The sequence below is a fragment of the Loxodonta africana genome, chromosome 5 (assembly GCF_030014295.1).
Source record: "Loxodonta africana isolate mLoxAfr1 chromosome 5, mLoxAfr1.hap2, whole genome shotgun sequence".
Classification (NCBI taxonomy): domain Eukaryota; kingdom Metazoa; phylum Chordata; class Mammalia; order Proboscidea; family Elephantidae; genus Loxodonta; species Loxodonta africana.
In genome coordinates, this window is record NC_087346.1 from 81,426,604 (window position 1) to 81,450,340 (window position 23,737).

A 23,737-nucleotide genomic window follows, 5' to 3' on the forward strand; every position below is an offset into this window, starting at 1 on the left:
ACAATATTTAAAAAAAGGCTCTGAGGATGAAAAAAATACCTGTGGGGCATTTTTGAGATTTGGACCAAAAACCTTAAGCTCTGTGTGAGTTTTATAGTCTGTATCTCTTCTCTACTTGTGTTTCCTTGTCTGTGTCCCTTTGTTGTTTAATGGTTGATTACTTCTTACCTATACCCTTTCTGGTTCCCCAGGGATTTTGAGGTGGGTCTTAGTCTATGTGGATAGCTTAGAACCAGATGCTAGGTCAGGATAAGAGAACTGGGAGGTGGGGGACTCCAGAGAAAAAGGGGACTACTTCTGAGATATGTATGCGTGTGTGCTTGTGTTTATTAATTGGGAATCTTAATAGGTCCAGAAATTCCCAACCAGGGTTCCGAGACCCCCCAAGTGCTTTAGACATGATTCATCCATCCCTCTCTGCCCTTAATGACTAGGAAACAACTTACAAAGATAAATGTTATTTCTACTGCTAACAGCCCCAATCAACTAGTGATGGCGCTATAGCAATATATTCAGAAAAGTCCTGAGACTTCAACTAGATCAGCAGAAAATAGTCCTGTGATGGATTACCTATGCCTGCCACAGGCTCAAAACAGGAAGCGGGTGACACTTACACCTTTTGGTTTGCTATAATAATTGTGGAAGACAGCACATCTCTCTGGCCTTTATTTGCTCTGACCCAGGGACCTGGGTGTCCCACAATATCAGCATGGAACTTTTAAAGTGATCTTGCGGGCCAAGCAGCATGCAAACAGCTGTTTGGTAAAAACAGCTATGAAAACCCAAGGGATCAGTGCTTTTTGCAGCTATTTATACTGTAGTAGCAAAGAACTCCCTCTTGTCATACTTCTTCAGACTATTTTAGTGGTTCATCATTCTCTTTCCAGATGCACTGCTATAAAAATATAGTCAGCCAAAAATTCCCCCAGATCGAATTCAAGGAAATTATTTCCCTACTAGAAGACATCTCTTCCATGTTAGATGGATGCTGTAAAGGTGATACTGTGCAGTGTATTCTACTCGTGGTAAATATTCTCTAAAACTGAGAAAAAATAGTGAATTTTGGCAGCCAGTTTTTTTTTCTGAGATTACACTCATGTGTCGCTACTTTGTCTCAATTAAATTAAAATGTTAGTAAATTGTCAAATGAACTGTAATTTTTTATAAATGGGATTTTTTTAAAAAGATTATCCAGCAGATTATATGTTATATAGCTAAATGTCCTTGAAATAAAATTTCAGGAACCTAGAATTTTTAAAAATCCATTTAGGCCAGATTGGAGTTTTGTTTTGTTTTGTTTTTGCATGGCAAATCCCCTTTTAGAGATGTTAGAAATTAGTAGTAAAACTCCGAGAATGTCTAAATAGCTAAATAGCTTCCTCAGGCTATTTACAAAAAGGCATTTCCAAATAAGTTGATATGCTAATTACAAATAATGTTTATTTTTAAAAATGATTGTCTAAGGGCATATAATGGTGAATACATTGTTGGCCTAATTTAAGCTGTCCATACAATCAAAAGCAATAAGATTTCATTAAAAATATCCTGATTTTTTGGTCTCACCCATTCGGGAGCAAGGAATAATGAAGAAAACTAAAGCAACAAGGGTAAGATTAGTCCAAAGGATTAATGGACCACATCTACCACAGCCTGCACTAGACTAAATCCAGCAAATCTAGATGGTGCCTGGCTACCCCCACTGACTGCTCTGACAGGGATCACAATAGAGGATCCCAGACAGAGCTGGAGAAAAATGTAGAACAAAATTCTAACACAAAAAGAAAGACCAGACTTGCTGGCCTGACAGAGACTGGAGAAACCCTAAGAGTATTGCCCCTGGACACCCTTTCAGCTCAGTAATGAAGTCACTCCAGAGATTTGACCCTTTAGCCAAAGAGTGGACAGGCCCACAAAACAAAACAAGACTAAAGAGGCACACTAGCCCAGGGAGAAGGACTAAAAGGCAGGAGAGAACAGGAAAGCTGGTAATAGGAAATCCAAGGTTGAGAAGGGAGAATGCTGACATGTTGTGGGGTTGTTAACCAATGTCAAGAACGATATGTGTCTACACATTTAATGAGAAATTAGTTTGTTCTGTAAACCTTTATCTAAACTATAATTTTTTTTTTAATTCTGATTTTGGGCTTGAAGTTTGAAATTTGGCTTCGTCTTAGTGATTTTCCATTAGTTTGTCTACTTTTTTTTTTTTTTAGTTTGTCTACTTTTGACTCACGGTGAAAACAGAATGTTAATTAAATAACTTGAATTTTAGAGACCCACCCATTGCCATCGAGTCAATTCTGACTCATAGCCACCCTATAGGACAGAGTAGAACTGCCCCACAGGGTTTCCATGGAGTGGCTGGTGGATTGGAACTGCCAACCTTTCAGTTAGCAGCTGAGCTCTTAGCCACTTGTGCCACCAGGGCTTCATAAGATATGTCCATTTTATTTCAAGCAGTGGAAAACACATGCCCCAAGAGTTATTTTGTCCCTAACTGTACCCCAATTAAAAAAATCTCACTCTGTATTTATTTTTGTATTGTTTATGAGATTGTGGGTTTTAGTTTTTAAATAGATGTATAGAATTAGAATATAACTGAAGATTTTCTGTGAAGTTTGAAACGGAGACTAAGGGATCATATGATGTCCCAAATTAATGCCTTTATGGAGAAATAGGAGGAATTGAATTTTGGTTTATTCATAATAGAGGGAGGATGGTCTTTGAGGAGCTATATATGTGCTTGCAAAGATTGCCTCCCTGGTTATATGTGGTTTGTTGGGACGTGGTCCCTAACCTACACTCATTTCTCACCCCATCCCTGAGCTTCACCCCATTCCTCACCCTCACATTCACCAATGAGATAAGAAGGGGATTGCAGCCCTGGGGAGCAGCTTGAGCAAAGTTAGGGAGGCCTGAAATAGCCTGGTGTATTGATGGAACTCAGCTTAGTTCAACTGAGGATGGAGCAGAGAGTAGGGTGAATGTGTGGATGGTGATCAGTCTGTGGAAGGGACCAGGGCCAGATCAGCTTTTAAAAAAATTATCCAACTAATTTGTAAATAAGATTACCTCATCTTCCTCAATCCCCACAACTTCACGTGGAGGCCAGAACTGGGATGAAGAATGGAGATGGGGGAATAGAGAAAGGTTTTCTATTTTGTACATTATTTGATACTTTGAACAGCTCCAAATAAAATATATATATAGGAAATCGATACAATTATTGGAATAGCTTCTTATATTTGAGAGCTGTTCATTTGGTGTTTGCTATAGAGGTTCATTTGTTTATCATTCTTTCATTTGCTCACCAAGTATTTATTGTCTACTCTGGGCTTTTTTTAGTATGTAGTTCCAAGCCATAAGAGAGGGAATTCAGGATGAGGGGTACTACGGTAACGTGTCTTTGGTGGCTCCCATTGAAGACACAGATGAAATCTTACGGGAAAAGAAACAGTATTTAGGATAAAAAAAAAAAGATGCCAATATTTCAGAGGAATGGGGTAAATCATTTAAAAAATCAATACTTAATAATGAATTTAAGTTTATGATAGAACTCACTTTTCATAATTATGTCACCTTACATTCTGAGAAATAAAGTTTGCATTAATTTGAAACTTCATCATGTGTATTAAAAGAATAAAAAATGTAAATAAATATTACCCATTAAATTAGCTGATAAAGTGATTGTATATGTTACACTCATGGTTGTTTTTGAATGTAAACATTCTATTATATAGGAAAACCTAGCCTTGAAAGACATAAAAATAAAGTCATTCTTCACTCTTATTTTGTACAGAACAAGTTTATAAAACATCTCTGTACAGGACAAAGTTCCACCTCCAGCAAAATCAAAGAGTGCTGTGAAAAGAAAACATCAGAGCGTCATGACTGCCTACTTCACTTAGACAAAGAGAAACCAAAGGACTTATCTCTAAGAGTAGCAAAATTTACTGACAGCAAAGATGTGTGTCAACACCAAGATGCTGATCAAGAGAACTTCATGAATGAGTAACGTACTCTATGTTGAAATATATAAGGCAAACAGAAAGAAACTTATAAGATTTGGCCTATTTTGCCTAATTTAGCTGGAATGAAGAGCGATTTAAATCATTAGGTGTCATAATTTTTTAAAAACATGTCTCTAGGTTATAGTATTTTGTATAATTTTCCGAGTAGGCAATTCGTTATTACAGCCATGACTAACATATACTGAGTATTTGAAATATGCCCTGGTGGTGCAGTGGTTAAGACCTGAGCTGCTAACCAAAAGGTAAGCAGTTCAAATCCACCAGCCTCTCCTTGGAAACCCTATGGAGTAGTTCTATTCTGTCCTATAGGGTCATGATGACTGGATGGCAACGAGATTTTGTGTTTGGTTTTGATGTGTGCCAGGCAAAGGACTTTATATAGATTGTCTATTTTAATCCTCACAACAATCATGTAAAAGAGATACAATTTTCCCCAGTTTTTCTGTTCAGCAAACTGAGGCGCTAAGAAGTTTAGTGATTTGTTCAAGGTTCACAGCTAAAAAATGGCAAAGTAAGGATTTGACCCTAGGAGGTCTGGCTCGAAAAGCTGCAGGCTTAAGCCCCATACTGCACTAGCCTGTAAGTGTGAAGGGAAAGAGTAGAGGGCTTGGAATCAGAGGAACTAGGTTTGAGTTCTGGTTCAGTCACTGGGACTAGTTAATCTCTCTGTGCTTCGGTTCATCATACACAAACATTCACATAAAAATATTCGTTCATTCAAGGTTCGTTGGGGATGAATATATTTCAAAGACTTTACTAGGTTAGACAGGGTTTCTACTCCCAAGAAGCTTTCATCTATCTTGAGAGAGATGTGGGAAGAGACAGACTTATAAATAAAGAAGTGTAAAAATGGTTCTTTTAGTTCCGACAGCACTGTGTGCTGGGTATTGTGGGGACAGAGGAGGAAGTGGTCTCTTGTACCTGGGACCCTGGAAAGGCTTGATAGGGGAGATGGCACTTGAAGAAATTTTGATAATTTAGACAGGGGGGCAGAGATGGATAGAAGTGTGAAACTGCTTGGTGTGTATATGGTAGTGATCACACAGCCATGCTAAGTAACAGGATGCTGCAAAAGGGTTTTTACTGAAGAATGAGGAAGGACAAAATCAGTTTTGTTTTGTTAGAAACTTCATCTAAACGGAATCTCAGTTTGGGGCTTAGGTGACTGCGTGGCTAGTTTTCACATTCAGTGAGATGTGAACACAGGTTAAGATGTTGGTTTTGTTGGCAAGATAATTTTTGTGTCTAAGAGTGGTGACTTTGAGGTACCTGTAGAGTTAGTTACTAGTTGGGAATATCAGGAGGCAGCTTTATATATGGAACTGGAACTCTGGAAGGAGGTCTGAGTTGAAGACACGTTATGATTACAGCTAATGTTCACTGAATGCAGGAAGTCCCGGGGTTACCAATGAGATCTGTTCCTCAGTGTGTCTTTAAGTCAAATTTGTCAGTAAGTTGGGACAGGTGCATGCAGTTCTTATTTAGCCTCACTTTAGTGCAAGAAAAGGCCTGAAGACTTTTCAGTGATTTAAAAGCTGTAAGTGCAGCAAGCAAAGGTGATTGTGATGAAGAATTTTTTGGGAGTAGGAATGGATTCAATCATTTCAAAGTGAGGGCAAATTTGCATAGCATTAAAGGGCAAGTATGAGTGTCCTTGAGTCAGAAGTTCATAACCTTCTGAAATGTTACTTATGAAATTTTAAGTGTTTCTTGTCTACCAACAAATTTAATTTCCAAAACAACCCTCTGAGGTTAGTTTATTTTTATTATCCCCAGTTTACAGGTGAGGAAACTGGGGCACAAAGAGGTTGAGTACGTTGTCCCAAAGCCATCCAGCTAATATGTGGTAGAATCAGGATTTAAATGCAAGCAGTCTGGCTCCAGAGCCCAGTTCTTATAACCACTAGGCTATATTGCTTCTCATGAATCGTGGATAGTAAGTCAAATTAAACTAAACAAGATGATAGCTGTAAAGCACTTCACTTGTACCTGACATAGGCTCATTGAATAGAAGTGGTTTTTGTCATCATCATCATCATCATCATTACAGCACTAATAGTGGTTGAATCCATGGAGAGAAAAGATAGAGCAACAATGGGCACATTGAGTCAAGAGCAGCTTCAACTTTCTGAATGTGAACATTTGAGGCAAAACCTCAATGGATCCGCTAGCCTACAGTAGACTTCCAGGTGTTTTGGTTTGCAACTTTTAGGGATGCATTTTTAGCTGTAATTTTTTTTCCTGGGGTAAGGGTACATGGTTTACAACAGATTTTGAAAGGAGCCTTTGTTTCTCTGAAGTTTAAGATCCACTGCTCTAAGGTACAGGAATATATCCCACAAATAAGACTGAGAAGACAGGTGGAGAAGCTGGAGAGACAGTGCCAGGGAAACCAAGATTAATCAAAAGGATCAATGGTTAAAAAAAAAAAAAAAAGGGTGGGTGCTGAAAAGAATTCCCTGAACTTGTGCTGTTTTTTGTGTTATTTTCACAAAACATGAATGATCATCTAAACTTATTTTGAATGAGTAGATAAGATTCTTTTATGAAGAAGACTGTAAATAATGCAGCTGAGGTACTAAGAGAAGACACTTGTCTCTTGAGAAGAGAGTCAGGTTGGTATAAAAAAAGACTGAGCTGGGCATCCCTTGGGACCTAGGTTCAAATTTGTATCTTCCAGTTACTAGCAGGGTACTTAACTAGTGTGAAACTTAGGTTCCTTCACTAGGAAGTAGTGCTTATCCTGAGGACTAAGCAAAGTTAAACAACAGTGTGTATAAAGACCAGGAGTGTATCCTTATCTTGATCCAGTGCTTAGCACCTACCCACTGCCATCGTGTCAACTTTGACTCGTAGTGACCTCATGTGTGTCAGAGTAGAACTGTGCTCTGTAGAATTTTTCAGTTACTGATTTTTTGGAAGTAGATCATCAGGCCTTTCTTTAAAGAGCCTCTGGGTGGACTTGAAACGCCAAGCTTTTTGTTAGCAGCAGAGCATGTTAACCATTTGTACCACCCAGGGACTCCCTGCCTAGCACCTAAGCCAAACCAAACCAAATCCATTTCTGTCGAGTTGATTCCAACTCATACTGACCCTATAAGGCAGAGTAGAACTGCCCCATGTGGTTTCCAAGGAGTGGCTGGTGGGTTCGAACTGCCAACCTTCTTGGTTAGCAGCTGAGTTCTTAACCACTGCACCAGCAGGGCTCCTACCTAGCACCTACTAAGGGCTTAATAAGTGCTGGTCTCTCCCTTTTCCACATTCTCCCCAAACAACACTCTCTTCTGCCACTGGAGTCTCTATGACCATGCAAACCACTGATTTACAGCTGAAGGGTGATCAGGCCTATATTTAACCATTTGTACCACCCAGGGACTCCCTGCCTAGCACCTAAGCCAAACCAAACCAAATCCATTTCTGTCGAGTTGATTCCAACTCATACTGACCCTATAAGGCAGAGTAGAACTGCCCCATGGGGTTTCCAAGGAGTGGCTGGTGGGTGGATGGATGTGGCAGGATGAAGTAATGGCAGGACGGCAGGATGAAGTAATGGGCCAAGGCTGCTCCCCAATCCCTCACTGAGGCTTCACTGGGGTTGAGATGAAAGACATTCCCACTATCCCTCTTTGTAATTCTGAGTGCATTTTCCAACAGAATTACGCCTGATACTTTCTAAAGTACTGATGGCACAATATAGTATTTCTGATGCTTTATGAGTGAAATCTCTCTAAAAAAAAATTAAATAACTAAAGAACTCTATTAATTATATGACTTAGAATCGACTCTATAGGAATGGGCTTGTTTTTGGTTTCAAAGTAAAAGCATTGCCAGTTTAAAACCAAACATGGAAAAGAAACTTTATAAATGATCCGCCATCACTCCCTGACCAAACCATGTTGTTGTTAGACGCCTTCAAGTCTGTTTCAACTCATAGTTACCCTATGTACAACAGAACGAAACACTGCCCAGTCCTGCTCCATCCTCAGGATTGTTCCTGTGTTTGATCCCATTGTTGTAGCCACTGTAGCAATCCATCTTGTTAAGAGTCTTCCTGTTTTTTGCCGACCCTCTACCAGTATGATGTCCTTCTCAGGGACTGGTCGCTCCTGCGAACACATCAAAAATATGTGAGATGAACTCTTACCATCCTTGCTTCTAAGGAGGATTCTGGCTGTACTTCTTCCAAGACAGATTTTTTCATTCTTCTGGCAGTCCATGGCATACTCAATATTCTTCAACTGCTGCTATTTATAAGGTTTTCACTGGCCTTTTTTTTTTTAGAAGTAGATGGTCAGGTCCTTCTATCTAGTCTGTCTTAGTCTGGAAGCTCTGCTGAAACCTGTCCACCACGGGTGACCCTGCTGGTATTTGAAATACTGGTGGCATAGCTTCCAGCACCACAGCAACATGCAAGTCACCACAGTTCAACAAGCTGACAGACACGTGGTAGACCAAACCACAGGAGGAACTTAACATTTGGAAGCAGATTTCCTCTTAGCAGATCTGACTAGACTAGAAGATTGCAGAGTTTGATGTTTTGCTTGTTCTCTAATATATAAAATATTTTACACAAAGTAGGTTTCTTTATGAATACTCAAGGAGATATCAAGATCTGTCTATACCAGAGCTTTTAAGAATTGAGGAAGTATATGAGAATCTCCTGGGAAATTGCTGCAAAACAGAAAACCCTCCAGATTGTTACGGCCACACGGTAGGTTATGTTACTGTAGGTTCAGAGAGTTTAAAAAAAAAACTTGAAAATTGATATCAGAGTTTTGGTCTAGGCTAGGGGATAAAGATTGTGACTGGCCAATCTGAGTTCACTTTAAACTCATGTAGACTGATCATTGGGAAGACTGGCATTATGAGTTTGGTTTATGCCTAATGTTTTGAATTATGAATCCAGTGCATTGATTCAAAAATTTCTGCCAATTAAATATTTTGTACTCACATTTTTATTTATGTACTCTTATCTTTGTTATCTCTTGCTGCTATAATAGAAATATCACAAGTGGGTAACTTTAACAAATAGAAATTTATTCTCTCACAGCATAGGAAGCTAGAAGCCTGAATTTAGGGTGCTGCCTCTAGGGGAGGGCTTTATCTCTGTCAGCTCAGAGGAAGATCCTTGTCTTTGGAGCTTTTGTTCCCGGGTGTTCTTCACGTGGACTGACATCTCTCTTCCCCCATCTTCACTTCTATCACTTGCTTGTTTAATCTCTTTTTAATCCTCATTGATATAACCAGTCCTGCTTCATTAACATAATGAACACAACTCGTTCACAAATGGGATTATAACCAGGCAGAGGCTAGAATTTATAACATATCACAAAATGAAGAATAATTATATCAGATCACAAAATGAAGGACAACCACACAATACTGGGAATAATGGATTAGCCAAGTTGACACATATTCTGGGCAGAATACAATTCAATCAATGACAGTTCAGTATGTTATTTAGCCATATTGGAGTCCTATTTGGTTATAAAAGCATTATATGATTATTGCAAATGATTAGAAAATACTAAGTGTTCCAAAAAATGTTTAAATCTTTCTGATTCAATTATCGAGAAATAGGTACAGCTAACATTTTCTTTCTTTTTTTTCTGTGCCTATAAGCCTTTTATATTTTAAAATTTTTTTCAGATGTTAATAATTCCTCATTTCTGATTTGTTTCTCTTTCCTTTGATGCATGTTGCATTTATTTTAAAATTTTCTTCCATTTGTCATAAAAATCGTTTTCTTACCAGCTTACCACCATTCAAATTTGGGCAACGGAATAAAAGGATTTGAGTTTCAGTTCCTGCTCTGACACTGTCCCTAAAGAGCCAGACTGTCTTTTTTAAATGAACCATATCACTAGAAAAATTATTTTTACCCTGAGAAACAATTTGTCCAACAGTATCCATCTACTGGTGTGTAGTTCTCTCTGTGGTGACTACTTAATAGATGTTCAATTTTATGCTACATGACAGAAAATTTATCAAATATTTGAAGATAACTACTGAGGGTTTTCAGTTCCTGTTCTAAATGAGGAAAAAGAAAGTATAAAATAAAAATGACTTAAAATGCTCTGTCGCAATACTCACTAGTTGGGTCATTTTGGGCAAGTTACTTAACTTCACAAGGCTGGTTTCCTTTCCTTAAAAATGGAGCTAACAACTGCTTTGGCCACTTCAGAGTGAGAATCCCATGTGATAACATTTGAACCATGCTTTGTAAACTGTAAAACTCTAGACAAATGTACAGGATAATGATAATGATGAAAAATTTAGACTTGGAATTTAAGCAAAAACCGTATCTATGGATATAATTGAAAAGATTCAAATTCTTACACATATGTAAAAAGTATCCCCAATTTAGTGGGTAATAAATGATAATTGTTGGAAAATGTGGTAAAAATAAAAAAAGGTATTTAATGAGTTGGCATGAAGGTTATGATTAAATTTGAGATAAAATGATCACAAACATGACTGCTCTTATTTTCAGGAAGAAAAATTCAATGAGACAACTGAGAAAAGCCTCAAGATGGTACAACAAGAGTGTGAACGTTTTCAGAATTTGGGGAAGGATGACTTGAAATACCAGTAGGTTGTTTATCAAAGCAGATTAACACCTGTGACCAGGATAAAATAAAGTCACATCTAGATTAGAAAATTTAGCCAAGTTATGGCCAATTTATAAACTTTGGGAGGAATAAAGACACAGGTAAAAAGTCAAGAATGCACACTGAGCTGTCACAACCCTCCATCAGAAGTGAGGCTCAAACTAAAGGTCATGCAACTGAGAAAGAAATGAGGCAAAGATTCTGGACAAATTGTTTCTCTATTGCTTTAGTTTCTATTTGGACTTCCCTTTCTTATTTCCAATTGCAGTCAGCCCTCCCTGGATTCTACCACCTTTGGGATGAATGGAACAAACTTCAGGTTGTCACAGGTTTCTGGGAGAGAGAGCTGATCAGGACTTACACCCAATTTAACAGAGTTTGTAGAAGTAACTGGATTTGTTTAACACTTGCATATTTATTAGTGTTTTTGTGAGCACTGACGGAAAATATGCAGTGTATTTGACTTTTCTCAATTATCATACTAGCATAGTGTTTGATAAACCCAAACATCTTTAAATTCAAACAAAAAGACAGTTTAAAAAAATATGCTTTCACAGTTCCTGCAACCTGGCTATTAGCTGAGAATTCAAACTCAGCCCACAAAAGAGCTTAGTTTCCTTCTCAGATTATCCTTTTCCAACTGTTGTTGTTGTTAGGTGCCATTGAGCCGGTTCCGATTCATAGCAACTCTGTGTACAAAAGAACAAAACACTGCCCCATCCCATGCCATCCTCACTATAATTTCTATATTTAAGCCCATTGTTGCAGCTACCAGGTCAAACCATCTTGTTGAGGGTCTTCTTATTTTCTCTGGTCCTTTACCAAGTATGATATCCTTCTCCAGGGACTGGTCCCTCCTGACAACATGTCTAAAGTACATGAGACGATGTCTTGCCATCCTCTCTTCTAAGGAGCATTCTGGCTGTGCTTCTCCAAAGACAGATTTGTTCATTCTTTTTGGCAATCCATGGTACTCTCAATATTCTTCTCCAATGCCATAATTCAAAGCCATCAATTCTTCTTCTGTAATCTTTATTCATTGTCCAGCCTTTGCATGCATATGAGGCAATTGAAAACATCTTGGCTTGGGTCAGGCTCACCTTAGTCCTTAAAGTGACATATTTGTTTTTTGGGTTTGTTTTTTTTTTTTTAATACTTTAAAGAGGTCTTTTGCAGTAGATTTGTCCAATGCAATGTGTTGTTTGATTTCTTGACTGCTGCTTCCATGGGCATTGATTGTGGATCCAAGTAAAATGAAATCCTTAACAACTTCAATATTTTCTCCATTTATCATGATGTTGCTTATTGGTCCAGTTGTGAAGATTTTTGTTTTGTTTATGTTAAGGTGTAATCTATACTGAAGGCTGTGGTCTTTGATTTTATTAGTAAGTGCTTCAAGTTCTCTTCACTTTCAGCAAGCAAGGCAGTGTCCTCTGCATATTGCAGGTTGTTAATACGTCTTCTTCCAATCCTGATGCTGCATTCTTCTTCTACAGTCCAGTTTCTCGAATTATTTGCGTAGTATACAGACTGAATACCTATGGTGAAAGGAAACAACCCTGATGCACACCCTTACTTATTTTAAACCGTGCAGTATCCCTTTGTTCTGTTCCAATGACTGCCTCTTGGTCTATGTATAGGTAGGTTCCATGTGAGCACAATTGTTTTGGACATGAATTAAGTGTTTCCAATACGAATGTATTAAAATCTCCTTTAAAATAATCTACTCACTATACAAAGGGTTTCAAGCAGGGTTTTACAGAGTAGTCAAGGTCTATTGCCAAGCAGTTCCTATGTTCACAGGTGAAACAGGACAGGCAAACATGAGAGCTTCTGAGATTCCCACAAGATTAGAGAAGAAGTCAAAATGCAGAGATATAGGAGGCAGAGTGCAGGGAAATGGGGAGTGAAGAGACATTTATTTTTCTGCCATTTTAAAAACAGAGCTGAGGTTCACGTTGGACTTACATTAGCTTCTCTAATCTGTAAGAGCTTGGGTTTCAATGTTAGAGTAGGGTACATGGGTATATTCTTTCATTCAAACCACAGAAAAATATTCTTTCAGCTACCTTGTCAAATTCACAAAGATGGCCCCCCAGCTCTCCACCAACGAATTGATCTCTGTCAGCAAGGAAATTGTGGCAGCTTTGGCCATGTGCTGTGCACAGAGTAAACAGTTTGCCTGTGTTGACTATTCGGTGAGCATGTCCCATTTACCTACTGTCCTTTAAAAAAGCAAACAAAAAAAGAATATTTGTACTCTTTGGTTTGTAGGTATTATCTATCTCTGTCTTCCTTTCCTTCTCCCTCTTACTCTCTTCATTGTTTTGCACATCATCAAGCGAAGAACATCAAATTTTCCTTTTGGCTCACTGCATCAAAACACTAAGAAGCAAAAAAAAAGAGTCTTAAATATTTTCTTGGGATCCTGAAACCATTGGTCTCACTTATTATTTATGTTAGAAGTGATTTGTCAGGGAAAATGATAAGGAATCCCAACATTGTTCCAGAATGATATAGGAAACATTATTATTTTAAGTAATGTTACAAACCCTTCCTCCTCCCTCACCAGTTCAGTAAAATTGCAGCTTCCAGCACAATCAAGTGCTGAGTGTATCTCTCTAGGGTTTGGGAGGAGAGTGCACTGGGGACATCCCAGGAGGAGAATAAACCCAAGAGCCCCAGTGTTTGTGTACCACTTTCAGGTAACTATAGCTCTCTGCTCATAGTTACAAGTTCATGTATATGTTAGGAAGAAATTAATCTGTAGGCATTTAAATTGACATACTTTGAATTTTTGTCATAATGCCATTTGAAACCCCTCCCTCTAATTAACTTTGTACACAGTGTAGCATTAGAGTGCATGTGATTTTTTGAGTAAAGTTATCAATGATCTAACTATTCATCTAACTACTATTTCAAAAGTTCAGTCAAGTTTTAAAATAATGTATGAGTTCTAATTCTCATTGGTACAGGTGGATTTAGTTCTTGGAGAATTATGTGGAGTGAATAAAAATCGAACCATCAACCCTGCCATGGACCAGTGTTGCAAATCAAGCCCTGCTTTCGGAAGGCATTGCTTTGAGGGTCTGAAAGCTGATGAAACATATGTGCCACCATCAGCCTCTAAAGGTTTATTTACCTTTCACACAGACTTGTGTCAGGCTCGAAATGGAGCATTCCAGAGAAGGAAAGAAAGGTAGAAATAGTCTCTTCCTTTCACCTTTTCCTTCAGTCTGAAGACAAACCTTGCATTATCGAGCAGGTTTATTGTACTAGATATGTACAGTTAGTGTCACAACCCTGTTCCTTCCTTCAAGATGCCTAGTCCCTCCAGTTCAGAAAAAGAGTAGAGAATACTTATTGTCATTGTTTACAAATAAAATCCTAGCTTGTCTTTTCCTTTGCTAAAGACTTGGAGGGTCCACTGAGCTGTAGTTTGGAAAGGTAAATTAGGCAGCCAGATAAAAGACTCACAGGCAGGTTCATTATGAATCAGATTTTCCCTAGAGAATGACATAGGTGTTTGCCTAGAGAATCTCCCTTATGTTTGAAAAAAGGAACAGGAATTTTACTTTTGCTCTCTCAGGCAATGCTATAAATGCCAAGAAATAAGACCTTTTTTTGGATTTAGGCAGTGTCTGTACCAAGAGGAGTGGAAACAGCATTCAGCTACTGAGGAATGGGGATTGGAGGTTGTTTTGAATCTGAATTTTCTAGAAAGATCAAATGTAGTCAAATATTCTACAATAACGTGCATAAAAAGAACTTAATATATGTTCACATTTTTATATCATTTGCCTGTGTTTACATAACCCTCCAAAGTATGTTACCATGGAATCTATCCCATAACTTTAAAACAAAATTTTCAAGGGACCCTTTCAAATTTTAATATTCTAACTCTTTACACTTACCCAAATTGAGACCCCTAAGACATGTGATTCTGTGAAAATCACTTTGGAGGAGCTTTGGAAACCATTCGTTAATTGATTCTGTTTGATGATATCTGTGGCCCACAGGTATTTTGTTGAACTGGTGAAGCTGAAGCCTCAACGTACAGAGGAGGAGCTGCGGTCACTGCTTACAGATTTCATCAATGTGGTGGAGAAGTGCTGCAAAGCAGAGGGGCCTGAAGCTTGCTTCACTAAAGAGGTAGTTATATTTCCTTTCCATTGAAACTCAATTGGCTCTCATGGTAAAATAAAATGAAATAGAACTCCCTGTCAGACCCTGCTTCCTCCCTACAGTGTCTACAAAGTCTATTCCTGAGAGCAGAGTTACTACATAACTGGTATGCAGACATGTCTCTGGTAGGAGTTTAGCACTGTCTTCTTGGTAACGATGAGTGTAGGAAAAGATGTCAACAAGACGTGGATTCTATTCCCAGAAAACTTGGTCAAGTAACTTAAACTAAACAGCTATTCATTATAAATGAAGATGATCATTATTATCCTTGAATTACAGCATTTATCCTTACTGTTCTTTTTTGAGGAAACCCTGGTGTCATAGTGGTTAAATGCTACGGCTACTAACCAAAAGGTCAGCAGTTCGAATCCACCAGGCGCTCCTTGGAAACTCTATGAGGCAGTTCTACTCTGTCCTATCATGTCGCTATGAGTCGGAATTGACTCGACAGCAGCAGGTCTTTTGGTTCTTGGTTCTTTTTTTAATTACCCAGTATCTTGATAAAACAAATTCTCAAACTGACTTGCAAAGGAAATCACAATCAGCTGCAAAGACAGGACAACAGGAAGTGAAGTCTTTCAGAGGGTAACTCTTTTAGCTTTCCATGCTGTCTTAGTCATCTAGTGCTGCTATAACAGAAATACCACAAGTGGATGGCTTTAACAAAGAGAAATTTATTCTCTCACAGTCCAGGAAGCTAGAAGCCCAAATTCAGGGTGCCAGCTCCAGGGGAAGGCTTTCTTTCTCTGTTGGCTTTGGGGAAAGTTCCTTGTCATCAATCTTCCCCTGCTCAAGGAGCTTCTCAGCTCAGTGAGCCCAGGTCCAAAGGAAACGCTATGCTCCTGTGCTACTTTCTTGGTGGTGTGAGGTCCCCATGTCTCTCTACTTGCTTCTCTCTTTTGTATCTGAAAAGAGATTGGCTTAAAATACAACCTAATCTTGTAGATTGAGTCCTGCCTCATTAACACAACTGCGTCTAATCCTGCCTCATTAAAATCATAGAGATAGGATTTACAACACAGGATAATCACATCAGATGACAAAATGGTGGACAATCGCACAATTCTTAGAATGATGATCTAGCCAAGTTGACACATATTGTGGGGGACACAATTCAATCCATGACATGTGCCTTGACCCAACATCCCTCAGTTGAGAATACATGTGTGCGAAGTGAGGAAGTAGAAGGTAAGGGTAGCAGCGGGAGGAGAGGAAGAAATGTTCCCTGCTTGTTTTTACTCTAATTGTTCTCACTCAGTTGCTTCCGAATGTCAACACCAATTGGTGGGTCCTTGGAATGTCTGTTCATTGTTTTTCAACTTCCTTTCTCATGGTTTCTTTCCTAGTAACACCCACTGCACTCTCAAACTCACTCAAAATTCACACACACACACATAGACACACTTCATGAATACTCACATGCACAGCCGTACACATGCACTTCATGAACACTCACATACACACCCACACTTCATGAACACTCACATGCACACACTCACACACAGATCACGAACATTTACATGAACACACACTCACACAAATCTTTCATTCTGATTGAGAACCCTCTACTTTCCTGAGTGGGTCCTTAGTTTTTGGAAATTTTCTTAAACAAATTGCACCTACTCCTCACTTACAGATTACCTCGTTATAGGACATTACTTATGACAATAGTAAAAAAATTTACCACCTGACTATTTTGCACACTAACAACATATTTCTGGCAGTAACGGAAAGCCGAGATGCAAGACAAGAGGAATGCTAGCTGTGATGGCTCAGGTTATGTGTCAGGTTGGCTGAGCCATGATTCTCAGTGGTTTGGCAGTTATGTAATGAAATAATTTGGTTGTTAGGTAATGATGTAATTTGGCAGCTGTGCAGTGAAATAATTTGGCAGTTATGTAATGATGTAGCCATCCTCCATTTTGTGATCTGATGTGGTCATCCTCCATTTTTGCATAATGCCAATTTTCATGTACCTACCTGGTCTTTGGAACCCAACCATGTTGATTAAGTGAGGAGTGGATGTATTAGTTCTTTAAAAATGTGCTTTCATTTAATTAGAGGTTAATAGTTCCTATCATTTATCTAAGTGAGTGTATACATGAGGATTAGGTAAAGGCAGGGATGGGTTTATTGGCAGTTCATAAAAACCTTGGAGATCTGTTTTCAAGCTCACTTGAAAGAAGAGTTTTAACCATCTCACTATTCAATATGAGAGTGGTTTAATTTTTCTTTCCCATATTCAGGGCAACCTGTATCTCTAAATATAAAAAAATAGTAACATAATTGTTTATTCCTATTGGTTCTTTTCTGTCCCCTCAGGGTCTAATATTGGAAGCCAAAAGCCAGGCTGCCTCAGAAGCATAAAGTAAAAAGCACCAAAGGTAATATCTTCCATCTCAACCAAATGCCAAGTATATTTGCAGCTTATTTGACCTCTCTGCCTTTTTTACTTTCACCCTTCAATGTTAATTTCTGCTCATCTCTCATGCCTTGCAGCTAACAGACCACGAATACTGGTCCTGGAGTATTTCTCTGGGCATCAATTACTCAAATGTGGCTATGCTGCATGCATGCTAACATTTTTCTCACTGTTCAAGTAGTTTTCTCAACAGCCAAAGGCATCAATTCCGATGCCTTTTTGCTACTGCACTCTGCTGTTTGGTTCAGAAAGGAGAGGCAATCACATCTCTGAATGTTGACAGAGAAAAGGGTAACGCTGTGGGGAGAGTGAGGTGCACAGATAAGTCTCAGTAATGCTGTCCCGGGAGACTTGCTGCAGCATTTACATGTACAAGGAGCTATATGTTTGTGAATTCAAAAAGATATATAACGTATGCCCCTTCCCCTGCAGTTTATGTACAACTCGTATCACAAACTTGAGGAAAAAAATGGTGGCATAGATAAAGCATATGATATATGACATCTCAGAGGAGATACCTGAATCCCAATGGAGGGTAGGTTTGGATTTACAAGAGGAGAAACATAGTGACCACTAATGGTTTTTCAAACACACAATTTTCCATCACCCAATTTATAGTATATCATATTCTTTTCCTGCATAAGATACAATTTTTTCTTCCCAGGCTGCAGAGGAAAGAGACGAAGATCAACTTATCTGCTTCCCATCTGTACTGTGTTGAAGGCCTGAAATCATGTTATTGCAGCACCAAGAAACTCAAAGTTATAAAGTTTTTTCTCTAAGACTGATGTTATATATTAATTTGTTAACAAAATTAATTAAGCAGTCATGAGTCATTCATTCATTCAACATCTTTTGCTCACTGGTACTTACTCTACTGCACAGAAGTTAGGTGTCCATAGTAGGAAATGTGTGGGCAGAGTCTTTGTGGATCCCACTCATGCTGCCACTGGGAAGGAAATGGGGAGGTGAGTGAGCATGCGCCATTATTGATAATAAGAGCTGACATGTATTTAACATTCACAATGTATAAAGCATTTCCATAGGTATTTTTCATGCATCATTTTATTTAATTCTAACGACTCTTTGAAGTAGGCATCGTTATTATTCCCATTTTACAAACAGGGAGCATGAAGCTTGGGGAGACAAACTAACATGTTCAATGTCATACAACTAGTGTTTGTCAGAACCTAGGTTTCAATTTGGTCCTCTAATTTCCGAACAATACTTTTAACCACTAACTCATAGGCGTGGCATAGGTATTATGCCTAACAAAATTTTATTATTCAGAAAGGGGAGGAGCATTCAATGAATCAGGAACATGGCTTTCCTCTCCTTCCATTCCAAGCCAAAATGGCTGGTTATGTTGGAGCTGTGCTTGCCAGCGATGCCAGAGAGAGGGACTGATAGGAACAGTGAGGCCATGAAATGAAGGTTGATTGTGGGTTCATGGCTGATTACCCTTACTGTTCTCTCAAATTTTAAGATTTTCAGTTTCAATGTCTAGCACTGAAGTTGATGACCATTTACTAAATAATACATAGAAGTTTTTTTTTTTTTTCCAGTATAGTGTTTACAGCACAGTCTTTGGAATTCTCATTTATTTACTCAACAAATATTTATTAGACTCCTAATGTGTGCTAGAAATCATGGACACAAAGGTGAGCAGGATGGACACAGCTCCTGCATCTCACTGAGCACAGGAAATGGACAGTAAGCAAGCAATTACATGCAATACCATAGGTGCAGTGATGACAGTAAAAGACCTCTTCTGTGGGTGCACATTGCACAGGCACCCAGCCTAAGCTATGGATGCAGGATGGGAAGTGGATGGTGGATTTCAAATTCCTACTGTCGTTAACTTACTATACAGCCTCTGACAAGTTTCCTACACTCTGCAACCTCCCTTTCTTTTTGTAGAATGGGATGATAATCTCCATGTCACAAAGGCTTTAGAGGAATATATTAAATTACTAAATAGCACCAATACAATATCCACCAGATAATAGGTGTTAATAAAAAAAAAATTTTTTTTTTTGCATGAAGCTATTTTATCCTTTTACCATTTTTTACAAACACTTCACTTGCCAATGAGTATAAACAAGGAATAAAGTTTTACTTAAATAATGGGTAATAGCTTTTAGAATACAACATAAGTGTAATGCTTCACAACCTATGTTTTTGACAATGGATTCTTAGATATGATACAAAAAACACAAGCAACAAAAGAAAAAAAAATAGAGCTCCATCAAAATTAAAAACTTTCGTGCATCAAAAGATTTTATCAACAAAGTGAAGAGATAACCTATAGAATGGGAGGAAACATTTAAGAACTGTATGTCTGATAAGAGTTTAATATCCACAATATGTAAATAACCACTATGACTCAACAACAAAAAGACAAATAATCCAAAAACCTGGGCAAGTTGCTTGAGTAGCTGTTTCAACAAAGAAGGTATACTAATGACCAATAAGCACATGAAAAGATGCTCAACATTATCAGTCATTCCAAAAAAATCCCATTGCCAACTCATAGTGGCCCCATAGGACAGAGTACAACTGCCCCTTAGGGTTTCCAAGGAGTGGCTGGTGGATTTGAACCATCAGCAGCCAAGCTCCTAACCACTGCCCCACCAGGCTTCCTGTCAGTCATTAAAAAAAAAAAAAAAAAAAACCCAGTGCCGCCGAGTCCATTCCGACTCATAGCGACCCTATAGGACAGAGTAGAGCTGCCCCATAGAGTTTCCAAGGAGCGCCTAGTGGATTCAAACTGTCAACCCTTTGGTTAACAGCTGTAGCACTTAACCACTATGCATGCCATCGAGTAAATACAAATTAAAACCACAATGAGATGCCTCTTCACACCCACTAGAATGGCTTTTACTAGAAAAACAGAAACCAACAAGTGTTGGCTGAGATGTGGAGAAATTAGAACTTTCATCCATTGTTGGTGGGAATGTAAAATGGTGCAGCCTCTGCGGAAAGTAGTTTGGTGGTTCCTCAAAAAGTTAAGCATAGAATTACCACCTGACCCAGGAATTTCACTCCTAGGTGTATATTCAAAAGAATTGAAAGCAGGGACTCCGACAGAGACTTGTACATCAGTGTTCATTGAAGAATAATTTACAATAGCCAAAAGGTGGAAAAAAAAAAAAAAACCTAAATGTCTATCAACAGAAGAATGAATAAACAATATGTAGTATATACAATATTATTCAGTCATAAAAGAAATGATGCTGTAATACATGCTATGATGTGAAATAAGTCCATCACAAAAAGACAAATATTGTATGATTCCACTAATATGAAATATCTAGAATAGGCAAATGCATAGAAACCAAAGTTTATTAGTGGTTACCAAGGGTAACAGGAGAGAGAAAAAATTGGGAGCCATTGCTTACGGAAGGAGCCCTGCTGGTGCAATGGTTAAGTGCTGGGCTGCTAACCAAAAGCTGGTGATTCAAACCCACAGCTTCTCTGTGGGAGAAAAGACCTGACGATTTGCCAGATACACACCACAACCCAGGAAACCCTATGGAGCAGCTCTACTCTGTCATACAGGTATGCTATGAGCCAGAATTGACTCGGTGGCGTACAACAACAACAACATTGCTTGAGGAGTACTGAGCTTCTGTTAAGGGGATGGAAAAATTTGGAAGCAGATAGTGTTGAGGGTGGTGCAACATGACAAATGTAATTAATGTCACTGAACTGTACCCATGAAAATGATTGAAATGGCAAATGTGTGTTACATACATTTTACCACAATAAAATGATAAACAACAGATAATAGATTTAGGGAACAGAATGAAACAGAGCAGAGTTAGCTAATTTAATTTCATACCCGATAATGAGTTCTGCTCTGTGTCTGACACTATGCTAGGAACAGCAGATACAAGGCTGGAGACCTAAGAACCTGCTGCCATCAGGGGAGGCAGTCAAGCAACTCTCTCTCCATCCTCCCAGCAGGAGAACACACCGATAAAGGCAGGTTATCAATGCAGCAATGGGAGGGAGGGGTGAGAGGAGTGGTTTGATCAAGACACGTATTTTGCTTGGAAGTGAGAGGATTTAGGGTAAGGGCAAGTCGAACTTACTCAGTATTTTCAGACAGAACTCAGACCAATGAATAGAACATACCTGGACTCGGTGCAGAAAGAATTTTCTAATCCTAGAGATGTTTTTAAATCTAACAAGCCTCATGGCCAGTGCCCAGACAGCATGTATGTGAGCAGCCACTACCCTAGTGGGGTTCTGGGATCCTGGCCCTGGTCTCTCCATGGTGCCTTTGAATTCTGTTTCAGTGACTTGGCAAGAATTAGCTTTGCTGGGAACATAACGTTTAAGAATCATCACTATGTACTGATGTACTCCCTATGTTTAATCTAAAAGCTAGAATTGTCGGCCCACCTGAAGAGTTTACTTTCTTATCACCAAACCCTCCCCCTTGCCTTTGCTTAAATAATTCCCTCTGCTCATGTCTCATACGGTCTGGAATTCCACCATTAGTCACTATAAGGGATTTAATATCTTTTTTAAGCTGGTTATGTGAAGAACAGGGCATCAGGATTGGAGAAAGACTCATTAACAACCTGCATTATACAGATGACACAACCTTGCTAGTTGAAAGTGAAAAGGACTTGAAGCACTTACAGATGAAGATCAAAGACCACAGCCTTCAGTATGAATTACATCTCAACATAAAGAAAACAAAAATCCTCACAACTGGACCAATAAGCCACATCAGGATGAACGGAGAAAAGACTGAGTTTGTCAATATTCAATTGTTAATCGAATCCTGAGTCAATTCTATAAATTCTGTTTAAATAGGCATAAGTCCTGATCATCTGTCTCTCCCAGGAACCTGTGACAACCTGCAGTTTGTTCCATTCATCCCAAAGGTGGTGGAATCCAGGGAGCGCTGACTACAACTGGAAGTAAGAAAGGGAGGTCCAAACAGAAACTAAAGCAATAGAGAAACAATTTGTCCAAAATCTTAGCCTCGTTTCTTTCTCAGTTGTATGATCTTTGGTTTGAGCCTTATTTCTGGTGGGGGTTAACGTGACAGCTCAGTGTGCACTCTTGACTTTTGTCTGTGTCTTTATTCCTTCAAGAGTTTATAAATTGGCCATAACTGAAAGATGGAGCGATTTTTCTTTTTACTGTAGATGGCACTCTTTTATCCTAGTCACAAGTACTAACCTTCTTTGGTAAGCAACCTACTGGTATTTCAAGACATCCTCCCTCAAATTCTGAAAATGTTCACATTCTTCCTTTACCATCTCAAGGCTTTCCTCAGTTGTCTAATTGGATTTTTCTTCCTGAGAATGAGAACGATCATGTTTATGATTATTTTATCCAAAATTTAATAATAAATTTCATCCAAACTTGTCAAACAACTTTATTTATTTATATGATATTTTCAAATGGTTGTTATCATTCATTTCCCATTAAAGATACTTTTTATATATGTGTGTACAAAGTTGAATCTTTTCAATTATATACATAGATAAGCTTTTTGCTTAAATTCAAACTAAATTTTTCTTCATTATCATTATTGTGTACATTTGTCTAGAACTTTCCAGTTCACAAAGCATGATTCAAATCTTATGTTAACAGTGATCACATTGGATTCTCACTCTGAAGTGGCCAGAGCTGTTGTTATTTCCAATTTAAAGTAAAGGAAACAGGCCTGTGAAGTGACTTGCCCAGAATGCTCCACACAGTAAAAATTGCCACAAAGCAGTTGTAATCATGTTTATCTTTATTTTTACTCGTTTAGAATAATAACCATAAACCTCCAATAATTATCTTCAAATATTTGATGAATTCTCTCTCATGTGGCATAAAATTGGACATCTATTAAGTGGTCACCAGAAACAGAACTAAACACCAGAGGATGGATGCTATAGGAGAAATTATTTCTCAGTATATTCTAGCAACATGATTCATTTAAAAAGGCACAGACTGCCTCATTAGGGGTAGTGGCGGAGCAGGAACTAAAACTCAAATCTTCTTACTCCTTTGACCAAATTTCAATGGTGGAAATATGGCTTGAAAATTGATTTTATGGCAGGTGGAAGAGAATTTTAAAATAAAGCAAAAGCAACACATATCAAAGGAGAGAAACAAATGAGAAATGAAAGCTATTAATTTCTATAATATATTGTTGTTGTTAGGTGCTATCTTAGACTGGGTTCTCTAGAGAAGCAAAACCAGTAAAGCATATAAATGTATGTAGAGAAAAATTTATATCAAGGAAATGGCTCACATGGTTGTAAAGGCTGGAAAGTTCCAAGTTGTTGGGTCAGGAGGGAGCCTTCTCCTGATTCAAGCAGCTGCAGGGGCTGGGGAACCCAAGATTGGCGGGTCAGACTGTAGGCTTCTGATTCAGGCTGTGGAGGCCAAAAAATCTCAAGATCGGAAGGCAAGATGATAAGTAAGCTACTACCTCAAGTCCCAAAAACCGGAGGTCAGAGGAACAGGGT

At 38.5% G+C, this 23,737-nt stretch overlaps 1 protein-coding gene across 1 annotated transcript; it reads left to right on the forward strand.

The window, feature by feature from the left end:
* Positions 1–8,501: 8,501 nt before the first annotated feature.
* On the forward strand, positions 8,502–22,717 carry LOC111751711 (afamin-like). The gene is made up of 7 exons (XM_064285706.1): positions 8,502–8,742; positions 10,525–10,622; positions 12,708–12,840; positions 13,618–13,841; positions 14,662–14,794; positions 17,150–17,211; positions 17,914–22,717. The coding sequence occupies exons 2-6, from the start codon at positions 10,564–10,566 to the stop codon at positions 17,192–17,194; spliced, it is 594 nt and encodes a 197-aa protein (XP_064141776.1). The 5' UTR covers positions 8,502–8,742; positions 10,525–10,563; the 3' UTR covers positions 17,195–17,211; positions 17,914–22,717.
* The last annotated feature ends 1,020 nt before the right edge of the window (positions 22,718–23,737 follow it).